Source organism: Solanum lycopersicum, chromosome 5 (genome assembly GCF_036512215.1).
Source record: "Solanum lycopersicum chromosome 5, SLM_r2.1".
Lineage (NCBI taxonomy): Eukaryota > Viridiplantae > Streptophyta > Magnoliopsida > Solanales > Solanaceae > Solanum > Solanum lycopersicum.
The window spans coordinates 62,072,799-62,096,751 of record NC_090804.1 but is presented as its reverse complement, the minus strand read 5'-3'; the positions used below and the strand labels follow the sequence as shown (position 1 = coordinate 62,096,751).

At 33.0% G+C, this 23,953-nt stretch overlaps 2 protein-coding genes across 7 annotated transcripts; one reads left to right on the top strand and one right to left on the bottom strand.

Moving 5' to 3' along the window:
- The first annotated feature begins 3,614 nt into the window (after positions 1 to 3,614).
- ARF19B (auxin response factor 19b) lies at positions 3,615 to 10,363 on the top strand. Of its 2 annotated transcripts, none has more exons than XM_010322983.4 (13): positions 3,615 to 4,182; positions 4,900 to 5,012; positions 5,557 to 5,655; positions 5,753 to 5,809; positions 5,938 to 6,093; positions 6,179 to 6,263; positions 6,363 to 6,453; positions 6,616 to 6,780; positions 6,903 to 7,101; positions 7,185 to 7,323; positions 7,537 to 9,347; positions 9,434 to 9,624; positions 9,743 to 10,363. In XM_010322983.4, the coding sequence occupies exons 1-13, from the start codon at positions 4,131 to 4,133 to the stop codon at positions 9,876 to 9,878; spliced, it is 3,294 nt and encodes a 1,097-aa protein (XP_010321285.1). In that variant the 5' UTR covers positions 3,615 to 4,130; the 3' UTR covers positions 9,879 to 10,363.
- Positions 10,364 to 13,486: 3,123 nt separating this feature from the next.
- LOC101263213 (methyl-CpG-binding domain-containing protein 2-like) lies at positions 13,487 to 20,191 on the bottom strand. 5 transcript variants are annotated; one of them, XM_010323236.4, is made up of 5 exons: positions 19,910 to 20,191; positions 14,962 to 15,631; positions 14,787 to 14,840; positions 14,571 to 14,713; positions 13,487 to 13,778 (listed from the first exon to the last, which is right to left on the bottom strand). In XM_010323236.4, exons 2-5 carry the CDS (start codon positions 15,603 to 15,605, stop codon positions 13,621 to 13,623), a joined length of 999 nt encoding a protein of 332 aa, XP_010321538.2. In that variant the 5' UTR covers positions 15,606 to 15,631; positions 19,910 to 20,191; the 3' UTR covers positions 13,487 to 13,620. The 5 variants fall into 5 exon arrangements, with proteins under 5 accessions (XP_010321538.2, XP_010321539.2, XP_069154203.1 ...); XM_010323237.4 differs by having other exon boundaries at positions 20,012 to 20,191; XM_069298102.1 differs by having other exon boundaries at positions 13,487 to 14,264; positions 20,012 to 20,151.
- Between the last annotated feature and the right edge of the window lie 3,762 nt (positions 20,192 to 23,953).

Sequence of the window (23,953 nt, the reverse complement as noted above, 5' to 3'; positions counted from 1 at the left end):
TCTAATTGTGTATTATTTTTTAAAGAAAAATTATTATCGTAAAAAGGGGATGCTACAATTATTGTCTACTATGTATTTTTGACAATAGACATAGAATAACTTTACAATTATTATATGGTTTTTAATTATGTAATCCAGCTTATTACTAGGACTGTATTTAATGATGAGTCGAATATTTTATAACAACTATAACTCAAGTATAATATCATTAATTGATATTACTAGGACTTGTATTTAATGAGTTTTGGTGGCTCGATAATGTAAAAAAAAAAGTATGTGTTTTAGGCTTTTAAATTTAAGGGACTTTATTTTTTATAATAATAGATTATAAGTTAGTATTTTTTAACAAATATTAAATATTACTATAGAAAAAGTAAACATTTTATGAAAAATGAAGGGACTATTACAAAAAATTTAAAATATTTGAAGTATTATACCTCATAAAAAGTAATTTAAAATAAAAATAATTATATCATCATATGAAAACTAAAAGAAATAAATTATATAAAAATTATTAATAATTTAAATTTAAGGCTCCGTTTGATCTTTATTTTAGACCACTAATACATTTGAGCCGTCCTTGTCAATGAAGAGTCCAATATTTTATAACAACTGTACCTCAAGTATAATACCATTATTGATCTTAATTTAGGACATACTGTAAATAATAATTTATGAAGTCTGGTACTTTATGATACATAGGAAATCGTACGGGTAGTCATAATTAGATACAAAAGCATAATATATAAATATTTTTTTCTTATAAAAATGTGTATTAGCTATTTATATATTCTTTAAATTTAAATGCGTATAAATAATTAGATATTTAATTTTTTATAAAATTAAATAAATAAATATATATATTCTACGTGATCTAATACACGTGAATTATCATATAAAATATCACATAAATATATTTAATATATATAAATTTAAATAATATAATACATAAATACCAACTAATTCAAATTAAATGATATATTTATGTTTTATATTAAAAAATGTGCAACTTGATTTTATGAGCTGTGACAGAGAAATACGTATTTTTCTGAAATTTTCAAATTTTGGCACTTTAATAGATCTTTGAGATTCTTTATGACATTTGTGGAATGGATATTTATGTAATATACTTTAATAGATTTTTTTATTATTTAGCTTTGAACTAAAAAGATTGAAAATAAAATATTATATTTATAAATCACATTAAGCAGAAGAACATTATTCTTAATTACTTGTAAAATTCTCTTATATTTCATGATGTTTTTGACGAGTAAATTCGAAAGGAGGGCATATTGAATTTTTTTTTTGAAAATTTATATTACGTAAATAAATAAAAATAAATTTGTATATACGTAATGTAACTTATTAAATTTTCTTGAACATAAATTTATTTTTTAAATTTCTTGGTCCACTCCTACAAAATGCCAATAATTGAAGTCACTATGTATCATATTATTAAAATAATCTTTTTAAAATTTGGATAAGAATAAAATAATATTGTTTTTATGTACCAATAAAAAAAATTCTATGGACTTCAAGAAGCTACTCCAATTTAAATTTATTTACTAAAAAATAAGTGCACATGCTTGATGCATAAAATAGGGCAATCTCCACTAAAATCTATTTTTAGATTAAACTAAAATGAAGATTTTAAATTTAAAATTTTGAAATTTAGACGTGACAGTGCATTGGATTCGAAATAGATATTTATATATATTAAATATTTTTTAAATATTAATATAAAATTTATTTTGAATTAATAATTTTTATTGAATCCGTAATTAATCCGTCCCTGATTATTAAATAATCAAATGCCCAAATGATCCAGTCAAGAATGCCGCAAGGATGGACTTAATTTAAGCCATATGACATTTATTTAGTAATTAATTAGAAGTGGAAATAAGATTTAAAATTATGAGTTTTAAATTATTTTTTTTAAGTTATGAATTTTGAATTAATATTCTATACACTTTTAATAAATTTTTAGGAGAAATACAGAGTTAGTTAGAATTCGATCGAACGTGTTGCTAACACTCTTGTTTCACTTTTATGATAATAGTATATTGATTTTTTTTTTCATAAAAGGAAACAAGACAAAACATAATATTCAAATAACATCGATAATATATATTAAAAGCTTTTTACTAAAGCATAAAATTCTAATATCACACGTTAAAAAGGACATAAAAAGTTTAGACATATATAATTAATGTAATAATATTAATTATCTTTTTTTATTAAAAAAATCTCGAAATTTTTAAAAAAGAACACAAACTTATTTTCTTAATTATCTAAGTTCTAAATCAATAAACTTCAAATTTTCTTAACAGAAATGTCCAACACCATGACACATCGTAATATTGTACATCACAACAATACACATGCTTCTAAAAACCTCATAAATATTAAAATGGTAATTTTAATCCTCAAAAATTAAATTTAAATAAACTTGAATCTTATTTTGTAAATACATCTCGTGGTGAAATAAAAAATTTTACTAAAGAAATTCAGAATAACTTTACCTTGTCTCGGTGATGAATTATCGTACCTACACTTAGTACCAATTCAAGATATATTTTTAATTATTTTAACATCGAAGTGTATCTTAATAATTATTTTGAAAATTAAAAAAAAGAAGAAGAACTTATCATCAAAATATGATAAACTCAAAAAAAAGAGTATATTAACTAAAGATAACAATGAAACGGGCGGGGTGGATTGAACTTAATCCTCTATGCATAATAACTTTTTTCATGTTAATTTTATTCCGCTTCGCATTAATCTGTCTTGCATAATTTTTTTAATATTTGCTTTTTTAGTTAAGTTTCATGCTAAATACAAAATTTATAAAATAAATTTATTATCTCATTAATTGTATTAATTTATTAGATAATAACTCAAAATTTTATTTTTAAAGGTAAATTTCAAAGCATGTGAAAATTGTATTAGTTTTTATTGAACCATTTTCATTACTATTTGCATATTTTAGTAACTTTAAAGAAAGTATCTTAATAAATAATGATTTATCACTCTTGTAATATTTAAAAAGTTAAAATTATGTTTGAACACACGTAAAATCACATAAACTTGCAATTGACTCCATCTGCATTAATATTTTTTAAAAACTCACTACAATTCGCTCTACATCTCATCGCGCTGCACAATCTTAAAATCACCCAACATTTCACCCACACAACACATCACAACCTTAAAATCGCCCCACCCCACCCCACCCTACATAACCTTAAAATCATTCCTCTCCATTGTCATTCTTAATATTAACTCTGAATATATATACGAACAAACCTAGTAAAAGAAATAAGTTGAACTCGATTCTAATTTAAAAATTTATAAACTTCAAATTTAATCGACCTTTATTTATTGATACATGTCAAAACATGTTAAGAAAACTATATTCTCTTATCCCAAGAAGGTTAAAAAAAAGTGTATAAAGTGAGAAATAAAGTAGTACAAGTTGGCCATTCTTTGAGGTGAATGGTCAAACATTGTGTGGGCACCTCAATAAACATACATACATGAGATAGAGAGAGTGAGAGAGATAGAGATAGATACATAGATAGAGACAATATAAAACAGAGACATATAATTGATTACTACAGCACTAGAAAAAAAAAGTTGGTTTTCTTTTGTATCACAAGAAAAACAAAAACAAATACAAAATATACATATAAAATATACAGAGAAAATGTACTGAAAAAGGTTTGTTTGGTGAAAGAGAAATACAGTATTTACAGAGTAAAGAAGACATTGTGTCTGGGAGATGTAGTGTAGAAAAGGGGGCAATTTATAAAGTAAAAATTGCAGCATTTGGTCTCTCTAATACTCAACATCTCTTCCTTTTTCCAAAGCTTCTTTGTCCCCCTCTTCACTTTTTTCTTACTCCAAACATCAAAAAGATCAAAACTTTTCTCTTTTTCCGGCTACCTTTTGCCGGAATAATATTATTCCGGTCACCGGAATCCATTTACAGCTCTGCTTAACCTAAGGGATGTAAAGGAAGAAGAGTTAGTATACTGTTTGATCCATTATTGAGTTCTGCAACTCTGATGAATCTCCGGTAGGTTTATAAGTTGTGGGTGCTCTGTTACAGCTCGCCGGAATAAGGGAATATGAAGACGCCGGGAAATGGTGCCGGTGGTGGCAATGTTAATCCAGCTGAAGGTCAATATCTTTATCTTTTATGCATATTATAAGATAAAAAGACAAGATTTTTTTTTTCTTTTGGTTCTTTGTTTTTTATTCCCTTTTTAGAATTTTCTTATCTAAGATTTTCCCAGGAAAATTTGATTTCCTTTTCTGTTTTATTTCTTTTTTTCCTCCAATTACAAGAAAGTTATGAGTAGAAAATGTTTACACGTGGGGTTGAGGTATTAGTCAAATTGGAACATTTTTCTTCGATGGATTTTCCAGGAAAATATGATGCTAAAAAGAGGAGAGAAAAAAATTCACTGTATAATAGCTTTTTAATCTAGCAAGAATTATAAAAAAAGATCTCTTTTTTTCAAAACCCCTTTTTTCTCTTTTGGAAACTGAAGTTGCTTTGTGATTGTGATGTTCTGGGGTGGAGCTAGATTCGAGCTACGGGTTCGATAGAACTCAGTAAAAAGTACTTTAATATGTATAAATAATCGATCCAGAACTTAGTAAGAAAGAAAATATTGTGATCCGAAACTCATAAACTAAAAGTTCTGGCTCTGAGGTGGGGGATTAATGTGAATTGGTAATTTATCAGCTACAACATGTTAAACTATATTGAGTTGAAAAAAGGTCTGTATTGTTGATGTGTATATAATATGTGCTTGATTTTCTTGAGAACAAAGGCTATTATAGCTCTAATGAACTGCTGTCAATTGACTGGTGAGGGGTTTGTGTTAGCAGGAGAGAAGAAGAACTTAAATCCAGAGCTATGGCAAGCTTGCGCCGGACCTCTGGTGAACTTGCCTGTTGCTGGAACACATGTTGTCTACTTTCCTCAAGGCCACAGTGAACAGGTCTTTCATTTTACCCTTTTTACTTTCTTGATAACAGTTTGTGTGTAGTTTTTGTTTATTCATACATCTTTGTGGCTGTTTATTAACATGAGCCAGTATGGTGCACCTGCTTATTGTTCCCCTTATTAAGTTGTTTGGCCGGTTTGCTGCTGTGGGGTGTAGCTTAATGCAGTGACATGTATGGGTAACATGCGAGGTTGATAATGTTGATTTTACTAGTGGTATGTGTTGTATCGTCTGTGTTCATTTTCTGCTAGTAATTCATGGTTTATATCTTTTTTGCTATGTTCTGCCTAGATATGTTGCTTCTATGTTTATTGCTGTGGACTTGTGAGTTTTTCTATGCTGAAATGGTTAATCAGGTGTTTGCTTTCTACTTGGTAAAAGATTGTTGAGTTGTCAGTTCTAGAATGGAGTCCATCTTGCTGATTTAGTAAGCCAGTGCAACATGGGCTATATGCTTATCACTGTAAAGATTCGTTCTCGATCAGTAAAGCAAACTCTCCTGATAATTTGTTGTTTACTAATGCAAGTGTATTTTCAGGTTGCTGCATCTATCAAGAAGGATGTGGAAGCCCAAATTCCAAACTATCCAAACCTGCCGGCAAAGTTAATTTGTCTTCTGCACAATGTTACCCTTCATGTATGTAAAGCTCAGAACTGTCTTGTCTTGATAAAAATTGTTCTACGTTAATGTATTTGTTGTTCTACCTTAATATATTGTCTTTTGTGTTATTTAGGCTGATCCTGAAACAGATGAAGTGTATGCTCAAATGACACTACAACCAGTTCCTTCAGTATGGTTCTTTACCACCTCCTTTTGGTTTCATTTTGATGTTTCTTCTCTCATTTTTTTGGGATGTGTGTGTCCTCTGTCAAGTATAGGATGTTCTAGTTGATTTAGCGTGAACATCTTTTTGTGCAGTTTGACAAGGAGGCATTATTGAGGTCAGATTTGTCTATGAAAGCAAATAAACCACAACCAGAATTTTTTTGCAAAACCTTGACGGCAAGTGATACTAGCACTCATGGTGGTTTCTCTGTACCTCGGCGTGCAGCTGAGAAAATATTCCCTCCTTTGGTAAGATCTTGTAAAATTTTCTAGTTAGAGCTTCGAGTTGTTCTTTTTGTATCTTATTTGTGACACATTCCTTGTCTTTTATCAGGATTACTCTCTGCAGCCACCTGCTCAAGAACTTGTGGCTAGAGACTTGCATGATAACATATGGACTTTCCGACATGTTTATCGAGGTAGTTTATTTGGAAGTTGTTTGTGGGTTCATGAGCTAGAACAAAGATGAATGACAATTATGCATCTTTCCAGTTTCTGACCTATCTTTCATCATTCAGGGCAACCGAAACGACACTTATTAACAACCGGGTGGAGCCTAGTTGTGAGTGGAAAAAGGCTTTTTGCAGGTGACTCGGTCTTGTTTATTAGGTATGACAAAAGCAATTGTAGTATAAGTTATATCTCCATAGACTAACGGAAATCCAAGTACATTTTGTGGTAAAACATAAAGAATGTTTAGGCTTCGAAAGAACCTACTATTTTTTGTTTTTGTTTTCAATCTTACTTGACACTCTTAATCTTTGTCAATAGGGATGAAAAACATCAGTTTCTACTAGGAATTAGAAAGGCTAATAGGCAGCCTACCAACTTATCGTCATCAGTGTTATCAAGTGATAGCATGCATATTGGTATCCTAGCAGCAGCAGCACATGCAGCTGCAAACAACAGTCCTTTCACTGTCTTCTATAACCCAAGGTCAGTGCACTTATTTTTGTTTACGTCTATGCATCAATTACCTTAAGAGCTACGTATTCCTTAATGATATTGACAATTTCTGTCTATTATGATACTTACAGTCTAACCTCTAAAATGAACAGGGCTGGTCCTTCTGAATTTGTAATTCCTTTAGCAAAGTACTACAAAGCAACTTATAGCAGTCAAATATCTCTTGGCATGAGGTTTCGCATGATGTTTGAGACTGAAGAATCTGGAACTAGAAGGTATATGGGCACAATTACTGGCATTAGTGATCTGGATCCAGTGAGGTGGAAGAACTCTCAATGGCGGAATTTGCAGGTAGACAAAGTGGAGTGGTTGAATTCTAGTTTTCTCTTTGCTTTTGGAATTTTATTCAACTGCACATTATCAATCTTGATTAGGTTGGTTGGGATGAGTCGACTGCTGGAGAGAGGATCAACCGAGTCTCTATTTGGGAGATTGAACCGATAACAGCACCATTTTTGATCTGTTCTAGTCCATTCTTCAGTTCCAAGCGTCCAAGGCAACCCGGAATGCCAGGTTGTTGCACAATCCTTTCTTAGCATATCTTTGAAGTCCAAGTTACCTTTGTTGTGGTCATTGAATAGTGAAGTCTCTGATAAGCTCATGCTTGCGTGTAATATGAAAGATACATATGCTAAAAGGATGTTTTCAACTGAACAATCATTGGCAGATGTAAAATGTTACAACTCCTAAATTTCTTATGCGGTAGAGAATTATTACTTGTTGCAGATGGTGATTATTCTGATATGGATGGCATGTTCAAGAGGACAATGCCATGGCTTGGTGATGATTTTGGCATGGCAGATCCTCAAGGTCTGCCTGGTCTTAGCTTAATCCAATGGATGAACATGCAGAAGAATCCTTCTTTGGCTAACCCGATGATCCCCAACTATATGAATTCCCTATCTGGTTCTGCTCTACAAAACCTTGCTGGAGCAGACCTATCACGCCAGTTAGGTATGGCAGCACCGCAATTTCAGCAGCAGCAGCAAATGCAGCACAACTTGCAGTTCAATAATGCCCATAGGCCAAACCAGCAGCTTGACCAGCTCCAGAAGTTACCAGCAGCAGCGCTGAACTCGTTAGACTCTATTATGCAATCACAGCAACAGTTATCTGATGTCAGTCAGCAACCAAGACAAAATCTAACTACTCAGTCACTGCCTACAACCCAAGTTCACACACAGCATATACAAGCGCAGAGTCTTGGGCAATCTCAGAACGTTCTTCCGCCGCAACAATCAGTTCAAAATCAAAACCAACTGCAAAGAAACCTCCCCCAGAGCCTATCACAGCAACATCCACAACAACAGATTCTGGGTCAGACTCAGCAGCAAAGTTTCATGTCATCCCAGGCCCCAGATCCAGTTAACCAACAACAGCATTTCTCTGATAACCAAGCACAGCTTCAAATGCTACAAAAACTACATCAACAACAAAAATCACTTCTAGCACAACAATCTGGATTACAGCAACCTTCACAACTTGGGTCAATCCAGGATCACCAGAAGCAGCTCATGGATGCATCACAGAACTTTTCCAGGTCACTTGCGACAAACCAAATGTTGGATGCGTCTCAAACCACGTCCACTTCACTTCCTCACTCGCAAGTTGTTCAGCAGCAAATGACGAGAATAAATAGTCCGTCCAATCTTCGGTTTTCCCAGCCAACTCAGCAACCAAAGCTTCAGCAGCAGCAATCTGGTAACCTGTCAGACCTATCTGGACCAGTTAACTACCCTCTACCCCGAACGTCTTATCAGCTTTCCGCAAATGGCAGTAATTTAACAGGAACTGCAGGGGGAGGGCAGTCTGTGGTAATTGATGATGTCCCATCATGGTCCACCTCGGTTTCCACTAATAACTGTCATAGTGTAGTTCAGCCAAATATGAATGGTCGAATCACAGGTGCACGGGATGAAATGACCCACTGTTCTGGACCCTTAGAAGTTATGTCTGCAAATAACAACCTGCAGCCAAAGTCTGATGTTAAACCTTCAGTAAACGTCGTCTCCAAGAGCCAGAACCATGGGTTTTTGGCACCTCAAACTCTTAACACTTCAGGAATACAGTTTGATTATTTGGATAGTTCATCTTCAGCAACTTCAGCTTGCCTTTCCCAAAATGATGTTCAATTGCAGCAGACTGCTACAGACCCATTATCTGGCAGTTCTCAGCCATTGATATTCAGAGATAGTCCAGATGGAGGAGAAGTTCAGGGTGACCCGAGAAACAATGTAGCTTTTGGAGCAGCAAACATGGAAAATAATCAGTTAGGACTGCCTATGATACCTGATCCTTTGATCACTAAAAGCTCAATGGGATCAAGGAAGGATTTCTCAGACAATCTCTCATCAGGAGGCGGCATGCTCTCCAGCTATGAGAACCCCAAGGAAGCACAGCCTGAACTCTTGGCCTCAATGGCTTCCGATTATGTCACCTTTAATTCAATTGATTCTACTATCAATGATGGTAGCTTCATGGATAGAGGCGCCTGGGAGCCACCACCTCAACTGCCTCGTTTGCGGACATATACCAAGGTTGGTAGCCTCATAAAAGTTGTTTATTTTATTACTTGTTGTTTCTTAGAGAGTTTATAACATTTTCTGCATCTTTTCTCTTAAAGGTGTACAAGCGTGGTGCAGTAGGAAGATCAATTGATATTGCACGGTACTCAGGCTATGAGGAACTTAAACTAGATTTGGCTCGTAGATTCGGTATAGAGGGACAACTGGAGGACAGACAAAGAATAGGATGGAAGCTTGTGTATGTTGATCACGAAAACGATGTTCTCCTGGTTGGTGATGACCCCTGGGAGTAAGTCCATATACTATATATGCTTCTATCAACTTTTTCAGTATTAACATTTTCAACAGAAGTACCATATGTCCTCTGATGGCTTACATATTCTGTACTTCCATATGATGTCTTACAGGGAATTCGTGAGCTGTGTCCGCTGCATCAAGATTCTTTCTCCACAAGAAGTTCAACAAATGAGCTTGGATGGAGATTTTGGAGGTAGTGTCCTTCAAAACCAAGATTGTAGCAGTTCAGACGCGGGAGATGTGTAATTATAGCAAGGCTAAAGTTGTTAACAATTCTTTTGAAGCTGGAAACTTACACAAATATAGCTTCTAGGTAATCAGTTGCTCCATCAAAGTGATTCCTTCTAGTATACACCACAGTACAGTAAGCAAGCCAGCTGCTAGCTCTTCATGGGATCTTGGTATATTTAATGATCCCTTGATGTAACAAAGCTGATGCTAATCTTTGATAAGAGAAAAAAGTTAGTAAGGGAAGTCATCACCATTGCTGCTAGAGGGTAATGTGCTCTAGCATAGTTGTTAAGGCAATAGAAGTATGGTGGATCCCAACTTCTCTTGTTCCTTTGATAGTTCCACAAGGCTTGATATATCAGAGTGTATAGTAATGTAAATATACTCTTTTCTGTAAGAGAAAATGGTTTAGACAGAATGAGAGACTTTATTGCTTTTGATTGTTGTACAACATGGATATGGTTCACACCTTATTTATAGGAGAAAAGTATTTTCACTAAGCTTCCCCTATGAGCTTTTCCAATGTATGCATATATTTTTCCCATTGAATGTCCGTTAATAAATAATGTGTCTCGTTAAAGTCCTAGAAGCCTCAATGGAAAAACTTAAACTAAGTGGCAAATCTTAACAAGAAGAAAGAGTACATAGTATAGAGTCATTCTTTTAGTGGAAAAGGGTGAAACGAATAACAATCTCCTCCATTTACAATTTGGTCTAAATATGTCCTTATCGACAATACTCTTGCCCGTTAATAGCTTGATCTAGAAATGTTGCTATTACTAAATGGATAAAAATGTCCTTTTCCAAATATACATATTATTTCTTTTCTTTTTAAAAACCTAATAAAAATATTACTTTTAAAGAACCTTATTCTTGTTTTCTTGTTTTAAAATAACTTTAACTAATAAAAACGAAAATATTTTTTTCTTTTTAATATCATTTTATCAATAAAACTAGAATAACTTAATGTCCACTTTTAACAAAGAGAAAAAACATAAAGTGACACCTGAAGTTGTCCCGAATTTTCAGAAAGATACTTAAACCTATGCAAACGTCCTATTACCCCCTAAACAATTTTGAACTGATATTATTACATCTTTTTTTGTCTACCTGACATGGAGAGTGTGAACAAACTAAAAAAAATGAATATAATTTTATTTTTACAAGTATTTTGCTATAAAATATATTTTCTTGTTTTTCTTATTATTTTAACTTTTTCTCTTTATTAATTTTCTTTTTTTCTTTCTTCCTTTTTTTTCAAAAATTCATTGTCATTTTTTATAACTTCACCTCCTTTTTTTACTACTATTAATTTAACTCTCTTCAATTTTAAAATTATATCTAAATATTTTATTACATTTCAAACAATTTGATAACTCACTAGATTTCAAGATGATTAGTAGGTATTATTTACTTTTTAAAATCCAAATTTCACTTGAAGTTTTTCAATTTTCGGAGAATTTTGATTCTTACAAAATTATCATTTCTAGTTTAAAAGTTATATGAAATGAGATAAATTAATTGATGATATCTTCAAAATTTTAATTTTCTTACAAAAATAATTAGTTTTGTTATCAATATCACAAATACTAGAAAATAGTATAATTTTGAAAGAAAAGAATTTGACCAAAGAAGAAGAAGAAAAAAAAATGGAGGGGCTCAACTTGACATAGGGGTGGGGTGAGGTGAGGGTGAGAGGTGAAGAAGAAGAAAAAAAGAATTTGAAGGGAGGGATAACTTGAAAGTAGAGGTGAAAGATAAAGAATTTAAAGTGAAATTAAAATTAAAGCAATAAAATTAAAATAAATCAGAAAGTAAAAGAGAGATATAAAGAGAACATAAAATTAAAAAAAAATATATATTTCAAATTCAATTAACATGTGTCACACAATGATTGGTGTATGATAACCATTTGCTATTTAAAATTTGGTATTGGTCCAAAAATGTTGTAATAATATATTATCAGAATTGTTTAGGGGGTAATAGGACGCAAACATAGTTAAGGTGTCTTTTTGAAAATTCAGGACAACTTGAGGTGTCACTTTTATGTCTTTTCTCTTTAACAAATAATATACATCATACATAAGATCATAGCAAATTCATTACTAATTTTCATTTAAATAACGATAAAAAATAGTTAGGCCAAATACATAAGCAGATCCTTAAATTTGTTGGGTTTTTTCTCTCAGGTACCTCAACTACGTCATTTTCCTATTGAATCATTGAACCCCCATAATTTGTTCCCTTTAAACAAAAACTGTTGTCTGATGTGGAACCAGATTTGTGAGAGGTATTGATAGAGAATACATATGTTGTTCCATAAATCATTAGTTCAATTGATAGTGAAAATGTTTGAGAATAATTGTGTTTTACTTAAGTCATTTGAACATATTAGAAAACAAATGAGACTAACACGGTTTGTCTTCATTCCTTCAATCAAAATTATTACAATTCGAACACAATTGAAGACATTTACAATAGAAAAACTTATCAAAATCAACCCGCAGTGTTTTAAAGAAACAAATTATGGGTGATTCAATTGAAACATGACATAGTTGAGGTACCTGAGAAAAAAAAATCCAACAAGCTTAGAGATATGTTTATGTATTTGGCCAAATAGTTATAATATACTTTTTGATGCGCATCAAGATCCTTAACAGAGAGATGATTGGATAGACAGACCATTAATAAACTAGAAATGTGATTGTCAACAATTATAATGTCATCAATATAAACGAGCACATATGTTGTAAAGCCAGAGTTAAACAAAGATGAGTCAAACTTGTACTTATTGAAACATGTTGATATCAAGTATATAGCTTGAGGTGCTTGCTTAAGACCATAAATTGCTTTCTTCAGTTTAAGAAGGGAAAAAAGTCTTCAAAATACTAGTGAGACAGTAATATTTGTTAGAGAACCCTTAGTAAATACTAGGAGTTGAATGAAAATTGATTTTTTTTTTTGCATAGGGTCAAATCCAAAGATAGCATAATCAATCAAATATCTTTATAGATTCATAATTTGGAGCTACTTCGAATATAATTTCATATGGACAGTAGTTTTTTTTAAAAATTTATTGTAGTCGATCTGTTTATGAGATAAAACTGTCTAGTGAAAACGTTTTGCTTAACCACATATATTACCATTACCCATTAAGACATTTTTAGGATCGTGCTAATCTTGTGTAGTAGTTAAGCTATGATCATCAAATGTAATATGATGAATGACTCAAGATTCAACAATCCAAGTTTCTATTGTTGGTTTATATGCTTGGAGATTTTCATGGAACTATGAGCAACAAACTCACTCCTCTTGCTGAGTGACGATATCGTAGTTCATTACCTCAAGGTTGTAGCTGCTGCCACTGGGAGGCGTTGTTGCCTGTATGACCCGTCATTTAGCCCACCAAGGTTCGGACAGAGTTTGGGATTGACTCATCTATGGTTCAGCTCATTTTTTCAGCCCTAGCTAGAGGTAAGGGATGCAACATTTCTACAATACATATTTGGACATGAAACATCAAAACATTTCAAGTAAACCTAAGAAGAGTAGCTCCTTCACATTACCTAATTCTGGAAACAACAAAACATATCAACTCTAGGCAAGCTCATCAAAAAACACAGTTTGGTCAAAGCCATATTTCCAGAAACATTTCCATAGGTACAAGTCTATGCTCAGTTTGCTCAATTTCAGCTTACATAAAAAAGGAATCCAGAGAGATTTCACCAGATCATATACAAATAAAAATAAGACTCTACTAACTCGACTTACACGCTGCATCAGCATTGCTCAATCGTTTAGAGGGAGTCCTCTTTTTCTTGAATGATTGGCTCAGAGGTTCAAAGAGAGGAGCCCCTGGCATACCAAGCCGTAAATCTGTATCACCATTGTCAGCAATCCATGTTATGCGATTAACTGTCATAGTTACAAATGTTGTTTCAGTCAGTGACAAGTTTACAAGGTCTACTCCTTCTGTAAATATCACTGCCAAGCTTAGGCAATAATTAGACCAGTCAGGAGCAAAGATATATACATAAACACAGATCTTTATATCCACCAGCTATCTCAAGGTGATGCCATTTAAACACTTGATGAATCATACCAATCAACATGGACTGATCTATATTCTATGCTTATGAACTCATAATACAAAGAGGGGTGAAGGAACATCAATCAATCAACTGCTTATAGCCCAGGAGAGCCGAGTGCTTAAGGCAAAAAAACCACATAATGATTCAGAAGATTCATTATCCCAAAGACAAGCTTCCAGTGACTCGACTCAAACCCGAACAGTTAGTAATGTAAAAGCAATTCTTTCAGTATCCACCTATAGCAGAGCCTCTATCTGACTTGGCGGGTTGGGGGTGGGGTAGCACCTGTTAACTTTCTTTTCAAATAGTTCTGCAGCCATGGAAACCTGATCAACATTCACTTTGTCCCAAAAGAGAAAAAAAAAGCGCGCACACCAAAAACCAGCATTTACTAGAACACAGTGCAAAGAATCAGCAAATTCAAAAATGTTAAGTGCCGAGAGAGTGAAAGAGACAAGACAGCAGCGATACTTCCTTTTTATTTTTCAGTATCAACTATATTCATGCAATTACTAGCTTTATTCAATTCATCACAAATGGTACAACTGTAAAAATTAAGCATGCTTAATGAACCATGTCTACAGAGGATCAAGAGTTTCAAAAGGTCTTGACATACCAGGCTCAGTTTCATCAGGTGCAAGTGCTGGACGATAAGGCCGCTTCTTAACATAGTTATCCTGCAGAGGTCTTGGGATCTGGAAAGAAAACTGGGACATACTTACACCTTGTGCTACATAGTCTGGGTGTTCCTGCAAGTACCTAAGAAGAGAAAGCATTGATCAAAATGGTGAGGGATATGAGAAAAAGATACAGATTCAAATTTAAATTTTACTTTTCAACTTCAACCATGGAACGAAGTCTCTTTCCAGATGGCGCAACATAATACCTGTAAATCATGACCAAAAAATGTTAATGGGTTGTCATCCTCTACTTAAAACAGGAAGAATCATATATGCACTTTAAAACATACTAATGTAAAAAGGAGTAAAGGAATGCAAGAAACGTACACATCAGCAAACCGAGTGCCTCCTTCGCCTCGGATTCTTAAAAGCCGTTCCCACCCAGGAGGGGGCTGAGCAATATTAGGCTTGTCAATAGCCCAGAGCCTACTTCCATCTTGAGTAAGATCAGGAGGATCGGCACATGATAGTTCAGCACGCCACTCATGAGCAGTTTCACAATAAAAAGGTTGTTCCAGAATGTGTTCTCTTATCTCCTCATACTTCTCCTTTGTAGGAATAAGCCTCCATTTAAAGCAGTTAGCGCACTGCACAGTAAATGCCCCAACAGATGGCAAAAGCCTAGTTGTGTAATTGGGAAAGGAGTTTCGTCGAGGCTGAGAATTAACAGGATCGGCGTCAAGTGCAATTTCATCCGCACCAACAGCAGCGGGATCGTAAAGCACCAACTGTTTTTGAGCATCTTCACTGTGGTTATCCTCATCATCTGTGTTATGTTCTTCTTCTTCTGCTAAAGAAGCAACATCCTTAGGATTCTGATTAGAAGTTCCAATCCCTCCAGTGCTTGCAGAGCTTCTTGAATCTTTTGGCTCATGCTTCACCTTATCTCTGCGACTAGCAACTGAAGAACCATAAATATCATTATGATCTGCTTTTCCAGGGGTCGCAATGTCCAGATGATCTCGCTCCATCCAACCAAATCTAAGTATGAATAGAACTGTCCAAAATAAGAAAACACGATTTATTGGACAACATAATTCCGAGAACGGTGACAAAGTCCAAAGAAAGAAAACACAATTTATTTGACAAGAGAACTCCTGGAACAGTGAATAGCATAGATCATAGATCAAAGATGAGAAAACAAACACATTACCCTATTTAACCAAAGGTTCCACACATTTAAAAACGGAGTCCCTGTTTGCATAGGTAAAATGTAGGCTGAAAGGGAGTTCTCTTTACCAAACCATCAAAAGTTACAATAGAGAGCAATTATAAATCAAATTAAAAAGGCCAGCCTGCTAGTAATTAAAAATTTCTCCATATCTGAATGTGTCCATCTGGTACAAGGAGCAAATTTGTAAACAAGAAGATCCAGTTGAACATGTGAAGGATTTTGAATGCTAAAATATTACACACACACACATTATACACAAAAATCCTTTCAAAAAAAATTCTAATTTAATTCCTACAGGCATTCAAAGTACAGAATCTTCTAAGCGTCTCCACATAACAAATACAAGGTAAAACGAATGGAAAACCAATAAAACCAAATATCATTAATAACTGAAAGTTCTACAAGAAGATGAATCAGAGTTAATGTATAGAAGACAATATCTAATCAAGTTCCCCAACTGACCAGATAGGCTACGAGAGGCCACATATGATATTTGTAGCAAGAAAAATTAAATTTTGAAACTACTCAACTAAATGACTTACAGGCACAGGAGCTCCTGACAACCATGAAAGGAAGCTGACGTTATGGGGAATGAAACCATTCATAAAGAAGCAAGGAAATAGTTTGAACCACTAGTTAGTAATACTATTTCTTACTAGAAATATAAGAATTGTATTTATGTTGAACAAACATAAAGTTGCCATGAGATATTCCCAAAAAAACACTTCCAAAGTCATCACAAAAGCAAATAAATCACAGCCAGGTCACATTGGAAAGTTGGTCTAACTAATTGATCATTGGTGTACAAGAATCACCCAACATTGGGACTACTTGACACACAGAGACAGAAGCTTTTGTTTCAATCATAAAAAAAGGCTAAAGCAGCTATTTTAGGAGTTTTGTGTTGGTCATAAATCTTAAGCAGATAAGTTCATCAACCAATTGAATCTGAGCTTTGTTCAAGGTACGCCACATTTTGGGTTTGGACAGCAGAGCTAAAACAACTATTTTAAAGTCTAGAGCCTAGAGTTCCTCTTAATAAAGTAAGGCATTAATGGCATCCCGTAAAAGCAAAATGAGTGAAAGAGTCCAGATTCAAGTTCCTAGGAGATGCCACTCCCACAAGGGGGATAATCTTTCAAGAATTTTTCCTTACAATAATGTCAAAAACTAAGTTCACTAAGGAGAGCTTCCTAACAAACATCAGGTGGGCTGCATGAACATGAGGGGCTGCTCACCCTTATTTTTTATTTGGTTGGACAATATTGAAGAATGTAAAGAGTGTACAAAATTTAAAGTAAAAAATATACCTACTTTATAATATAAATATTTTAGAACTTTGACTTAAACTACTCAAATCTTCATACTAATAAATAAATAATTCACAAAAATATTCAAGCTAGTGCAATGCAACACATGATTAACATCTTATTAACTTGAATTAGTCCTTACTATACAAAATTATAATATAACTATGCGAAGTTACAAGAATTATGGTTGTTAAGAATACTACACTGAAAACAAGTACGAAAACATAAAAAAATTGCACTAAATTATTTTTTTGTTTGCTATTGTATATATACTTGAGATCTCTAACTAAAATTTGATTTTAAACTACTAATTTTATTGAGATGTCATTGGAAAACATAATTACTTAAGATAGAATAATTATTCCTTAACATCCGCGAAAAAGCTCTCGGTATGTGGGGCCTTTAAGCGCAAAAAGTGTGGGCTTTAACAAAAAAAAAGGCGCAAAGGGAGAAAAGAATAAAATATATATGTTTAGTCCAAGACTAATAATTATAAACAAGAATGACAAATATATGACCAAAGAAATTGAAAACAATTATGATAAAGTGAAGTATCAATTTTTAACCTCAAATTCTTCATAAGAGGAAATGTTTGCCTTAGAACCTTTACGATGACACTAAAGCGCACATAAAGCGAGGCGAAGCACTCAACACATTTTGAGCCTCGCTTTAGGGCTTAAGCGCGCTTAAAGCCCGCCTTTGATAACACTGCCTATCATCACATTAGAACTTGTCTAGAAGTTAAAATTATACATGCTTAATATTTTACAATCTTAGAAAGTACTTTCTTCTAAACACTTTTATGAAGAAGTCTATCAATACGAGCCACAAATTGATTTTATTTTAGTGAACATCAAGTCAAGTTCAATACGCAGAAAACAATGTGTACCATTAGTTGAAAAGGAAGGTGAGACAAATATTTCTATTTAACACAAACATTAGTTAAAGACCATTCGAATTGATGGAAACACAGAGGGAGGTGAAATGTATGGATAAACAATCCTGTCAGCCACGATAATGGTAAGGTGAAAGGACGTTATATCTACTTAGTGATATTTATATTTGATAAATGGTCATATTATGATTGATTGATCGTAACACGTGATCTCGCGCACGATAAACAATAAAAAATTGTTATCCAATTGGTAAAATCTTTCTTTTTCACGCAACTTGTAAACAATAAAGAATCGTAATGCTATTGGTGAACTCTTTCCTTTCACGTAACTTGTAAAATCAAAAATTTGAATATATCATTGAATCATTTTACCTGCATTCAGCTTCCCGAAAATATATGAAAGTAAGGAAGTATCAGATTTGCAGACTATTCAATGTTAAAGCACGGCGTAACAACAAATGTAATAGACAAGTTACATCCAAGTAAAAGCGTCTTTTCTAGTTTGAAAATATATGTAGAGTGGTTATGCTAGTTTGAATACAGTTGCTGACGGAACTTAGGTACAATAACTACACAACAAAAGGTATCAATGTGCTAGCTAAGCTATTTGGGTTCCCGTTGTTGTTCATACCTTTTTCTTAAGAATACTAATCAGCGGCTCCTCCTTCTGATAAAAGAGTAAGAAAGTAATTGTTAAAGACGTAACGCCTCGATCGCATTAAGTGAATGCGACTAATCTAGATGAGGACATAACGATTAAAAAAAAAACTAAACTAGGTGAGAACTTTTTCAGTTTGTATAGTACTAATAGTTATACATTCACTTGGTCCGTGCAACTGAACTAGGTGAATATGTTGTTAGTTCAACAACTAGTTCAGATGGCTAATGGATTTTTTCATAGATTCCCAGCAAAATAACTACATACCTCTATATCTGCATATTGTTTTTATCAGAACTAGAGAATGTCATCATCGTGTAGCACACACAATAGTTTAACACCTAAAATACAATGAAGAAGAACGACAACTATGCCTTAGTCACAAACTAGTTGTGCTCGGTTAAATAACTTCACAACATAAAAAACAAACCATAAAACTATGTTGCTCAGACTCCCCAAAAATATTGCCGCATCTGCCTCGGATCCTAAAAAATACACTTATTTTTGAGGATCCGACGCAGATGCGGAAACATATTTCGAGAATCCAAGCAACGTAGCTTAATTGGTTTGTTTATCCTGTAGTGAATTTATATAACCGAGCACAACTACTAATTTTGAGTATCCAACACGCACCCCACGGGATCCTACAAGAGTTTGAGTAGCATAGCAATTAAGTGACCACAAACTCAAGATTCTATTAATAAAAACACCTACTTTTATTGAACCCTAAATTGAAAACAAAACCCTAGTTTTCCACAGGCCATGTGCATTCAAAGTAGAACCAATTTTTCCAAATTAAAAGAAAATGGCATCACATGAAAAAATAGAGAAGAAATATTCACCCAAGAAGGAACCTAAAATCCAATAAAACAAGAACAATCAAACTAAAGCATTGGCAGAAAATGTAGAAGTAAAAAAAATCCCTTTTTTACAAAAAAAAAAAAACTTAAGATTTATCAACAACTTTCAAATACTTAACCCTTTTTGATTTCTAAAATCACATACCTACAACAAAAATGACACAAAATCAAACAAAGAAATACCTCAAATCATTAAATTGAATTCTTGACAAAAAAAAAAAAATCCATAACACAGATTGAAACCCATTCACATAAATCAAATGAATCTATCACTAAACTTATCAAAACAATAAACCCGATCCACATGCATTTCAACACAGCTATACATATTTACAAAGAAAAAAAGATTGCATAAACCATAGAGCAAAAGAGATATACCCAAAATCAGAAACAAAGGGATCTAAGTCAGCATCATCCAAGAATCAACGTTTTTGGGTAAATTCCTTTGGAGTTGTATGCAAGAAAATATATGTTACTTACAGATTAAAAGACTGCAATATCTTTGTTCTCCTAGGGAAGTGAGAGACACACAGGCGGAGATGAAGAACTCAGCTAAATTTAAGTACTAACTTTTTATTGCAAAACTAAATGATAAAAATAATAAATAAAAATGTTTATTTACTATTTTACCACCTTCATATTATAACATTCGCGTCGTTTAGTTCAAAATGAGGATATCCTGATCATAAATAGAAATAGAAAATCATTTTTTAACTTTATATTTATTTATTTTCACTAGATATTTAATTATTGGTGTCGTTTCATTCAAACGAGGATATTTCGATCATAATAGAAATTAAAAAAATTAATTTCACATTTTATTTACTATAATATTCTAATATTTGCGTCGTTACGTTCAAACCTAGGACATTCCAATCATAAATAAGATTAGAACAATCATTTTCACTTTTTATATTTATTTATTTTTATTACGATATTCTAATATTGGAATCATTTTGTTCAGGGATATCCCGATCATAAACAAGATAAGAACAATCAACTCAATTTCCATGTTTATTTACAATTTTACCATTGGTATTCTAAAACCCTATTTATTTCGTTCAAAACGAGGATATCCCGATCATAAACAAGATAAGACAAATTTAACATTTTATATGTAGTGATACTTTACCACTAGTATTCTAATACCAGGGTTGTTAAGTTCAAAACAAGAATACCTCAATCACAAATAAAATTAGAACAATCAATCTCACCTACAATATGAATTAAGTAAAAATAATATTCGCTTTATTCGGAGTATAAGCGTCAAACTAGCTAATTTTTTATCTGAATTAGAATATAGAATTTTCAAAATAATTGATATAAAATTTATTATATTTTAAAATTACGAAAAAAGAAATATTGTGAGTCACAATAGTTAAATAATATCATCACCTACAACTCAATTCCAAATAAATTGAGATAAGGATATCTGAATCCTCATTTGTCATTTGAGCTCATATTATATTATTAACATAATCAATTTTAAGAAGTAAAAGACTATGTTAAAATATATATACATAATAATAAAAGCTTCATACAAGTTTAAGATCTATCCTTTAACTTGTTGTCAACAACTTAATGGATCTTTTTCATTGTGTCCTATCTCATTTAAACATGTATTGATATCAAACAATTACATGTTTACTGCAATCACTTTCTTTTAGGTCCGACTCACTTTCTCTTTATACCTTCACTTACTATAGTTTCATACCTACAAATCGGTGCATCTATAGATTAACACAGAATTACTCCAAATCATTTCGAGCGACATTCTCACATTATATTTTTAATGTGTGTTATTTGCAACTTCTAGCGAATGTGATCATCTTTATCTAATCTAATTTGATATGAACTCAAATTCATCCTAACATATGTATTTTCATATGTCACGATTCAAACTGTCATGAGTGACACCCACACTAACCTTTACTAACAACCAACCAAAACTTAACTTAAACAACATTTCTAAACCCAAGTCATACTATAAACTAGAAAGAAAAATAATTTAATACAATGAAAGAGTTGAGTTTATAGGAACTCAATCAGAAGTAACAATAATTGCGAAATGAATGCTTAGAAATTGAAAGTCGTAGCACCAAAACTCTATTCAATATAGGATGGGGATGCAACCCCGAAAACTAGGAAACAAAACTAATAATCTAAAAGTTCGTGTTTGAAAACATGGACAGTAAAATGTAGAGATGAACCCATGGAAGCCTGGAAGAGTAGCTCACATTTTGGATTTGATGTCTAACACTCCTTACATAAGGTCTCATATCAGCCGCCGAAAGATGCCCTATGTTCAACAAGAAATGAACAGGTGCAATATTAGTTTATAATCATAATGTACTGATAAGATCACGAAGTCAATTTCAAACCATGACCCAATTCCATTCATTTAATATCCCTTTGGTGTCATTGACATAACAGATGTCGTTTCTAGTCTATCTCTTTCTATTTCTTTTCTATATATGGAAAGTTCAAAAATCATCATATAATAATCCAGAAATTGCAATAGAAAAGAAATAAGGGAGGTTTGTGATGATTTTTCAATCTTTTCTACTAGGTAATCTAGTATCCTTATGCATGAAGATAATCAATTCGATCGTTGTGGTCGGACTCTATTATGGATTTCTGACCACATTCTCCATATGGCCCTCCTATCTCTTCCTTCTCCGAGCTCTGGTTATGGAAGAAGGAACCGAGAAGAAGGTATCAGCAACAACTGGTTTTATTACGGGACAGCTCACGATGTTCATATCGATCTATTTGCGCCTCTGTAAGCAGACAACTACCACATACTAACACGATCAACACATCATCAACAATTATGAAACAATTGGGATATCTCAATCCTTGTTTTGAGTTAACTTATGTATGAAACATGTCTCCACATGATCACATTCAATTCATACTTAGAGTCCAAACTCACCTTTAAAGTAACTTGGATCACTTAAGGATCTAACATGCATTAATCACATTTTAAAGAGGTAAAGTCGGCTCACTCAGTTCACTCGTGAAACCACACATGCACATACCCGTATTATAACCAAATCCTATCCCCATGACAGTTAATGATCATTCCACCCTACCTAGGATTTTTTTCAACGATTAAATCAAGTCAACCCTTCAAAAAGTAATATTCTAGATTCTAAGACTTAAGAATCAATTTACAAAATAGGGGAGTAATGGACTTACCTTTAATGATGAAATTGGTGGAAAATCAAGTAGGAATTGTCCTTGTTCACTCCTCTCAACCTGAAGAACAATTATGCAAAATACAGGAGGTTTTGAGACTTTTTCTGCATAATATCCCGACTAACCTCATTATAGAGGCTGACTTCACTATATCGGTCATTAGCCCACTATAAATCATGCACACTCACCTGAATTTGATCTCGTAAAGCCCTACGGATCCCTTAATGAACTAGATTCTATATAATATAACCTAAGCCTATAAACATCACCCCGCCCATTTCTGGATAACCCTATACCTCGCCATGCTCTAACTCTGTTTGAGTTTGAATTAGCCTACAATTTTAAATCACTATCCAAAAAGTTATTCTTTAACCATTTGTCTAGTCATAATGACTGGAACTGATCGTTACATGACATTTATCTTGTGAATAAATTAGATTTTAGCTACCTAACATTTACGATCATATAATATGATCGGTCTACTAATTATTCTATAATACTTGCATTTCACTTTAACATTTCACAATTTAAAATAACTAGAAAGAAGCTAATAATTGGAAATAGTGATTATTGAAAAGCATTGAAATCTGGAAATTATATTAAGTTAGGAAAAGTTGAGCTTTGGTCAACTTTAAACGACAATAACTTCTAACTTAAATTGAGTTAGGTGTAATTCCATATATGGTAGGAAATCTCTTGGAATAATTTTTCCAATGCCACAAAGTTTGCGCGATTCCGAGTTTGTATGAGTGAGTTATGCACTTTGGAAGTTGGGTTGTTCGAATAAGGAAAGTCCAATTCGAATTTTGGAAGGGTAGTTTGGTATTTTTCTTACCCAACTTAATTAATTATTTTTTAGAAGTTAATTAGGATAAAATCATATTTTATTCAGTTTAGAAAAGTTGAGGTTTCATTCTAGGTCTTGAAGAAAAGAGAAAAGAAAAGAGGAGAAGGGAGAAGAGAAATCAATATTCGCCAATATCGTCGAGTTTAGCTTGTGGATCTCGCCAAGGGGTGATCCTTACGAGGTACGTGAGATCATACAATGATGGGTTAGTTCACCCACGCGCCAACAATTATTTAATTAAGCTAAGTTAAGTCTTTGAAAGTTAACAAATTGAATTTTTGATGAACATTGTTGAAGATTTTCTTAATTTCTTGTGGGTTGTGTTGATTGAAGTTTTTTGCAATTTGGTTCATCTTTCCTGTGTATTTTCGATT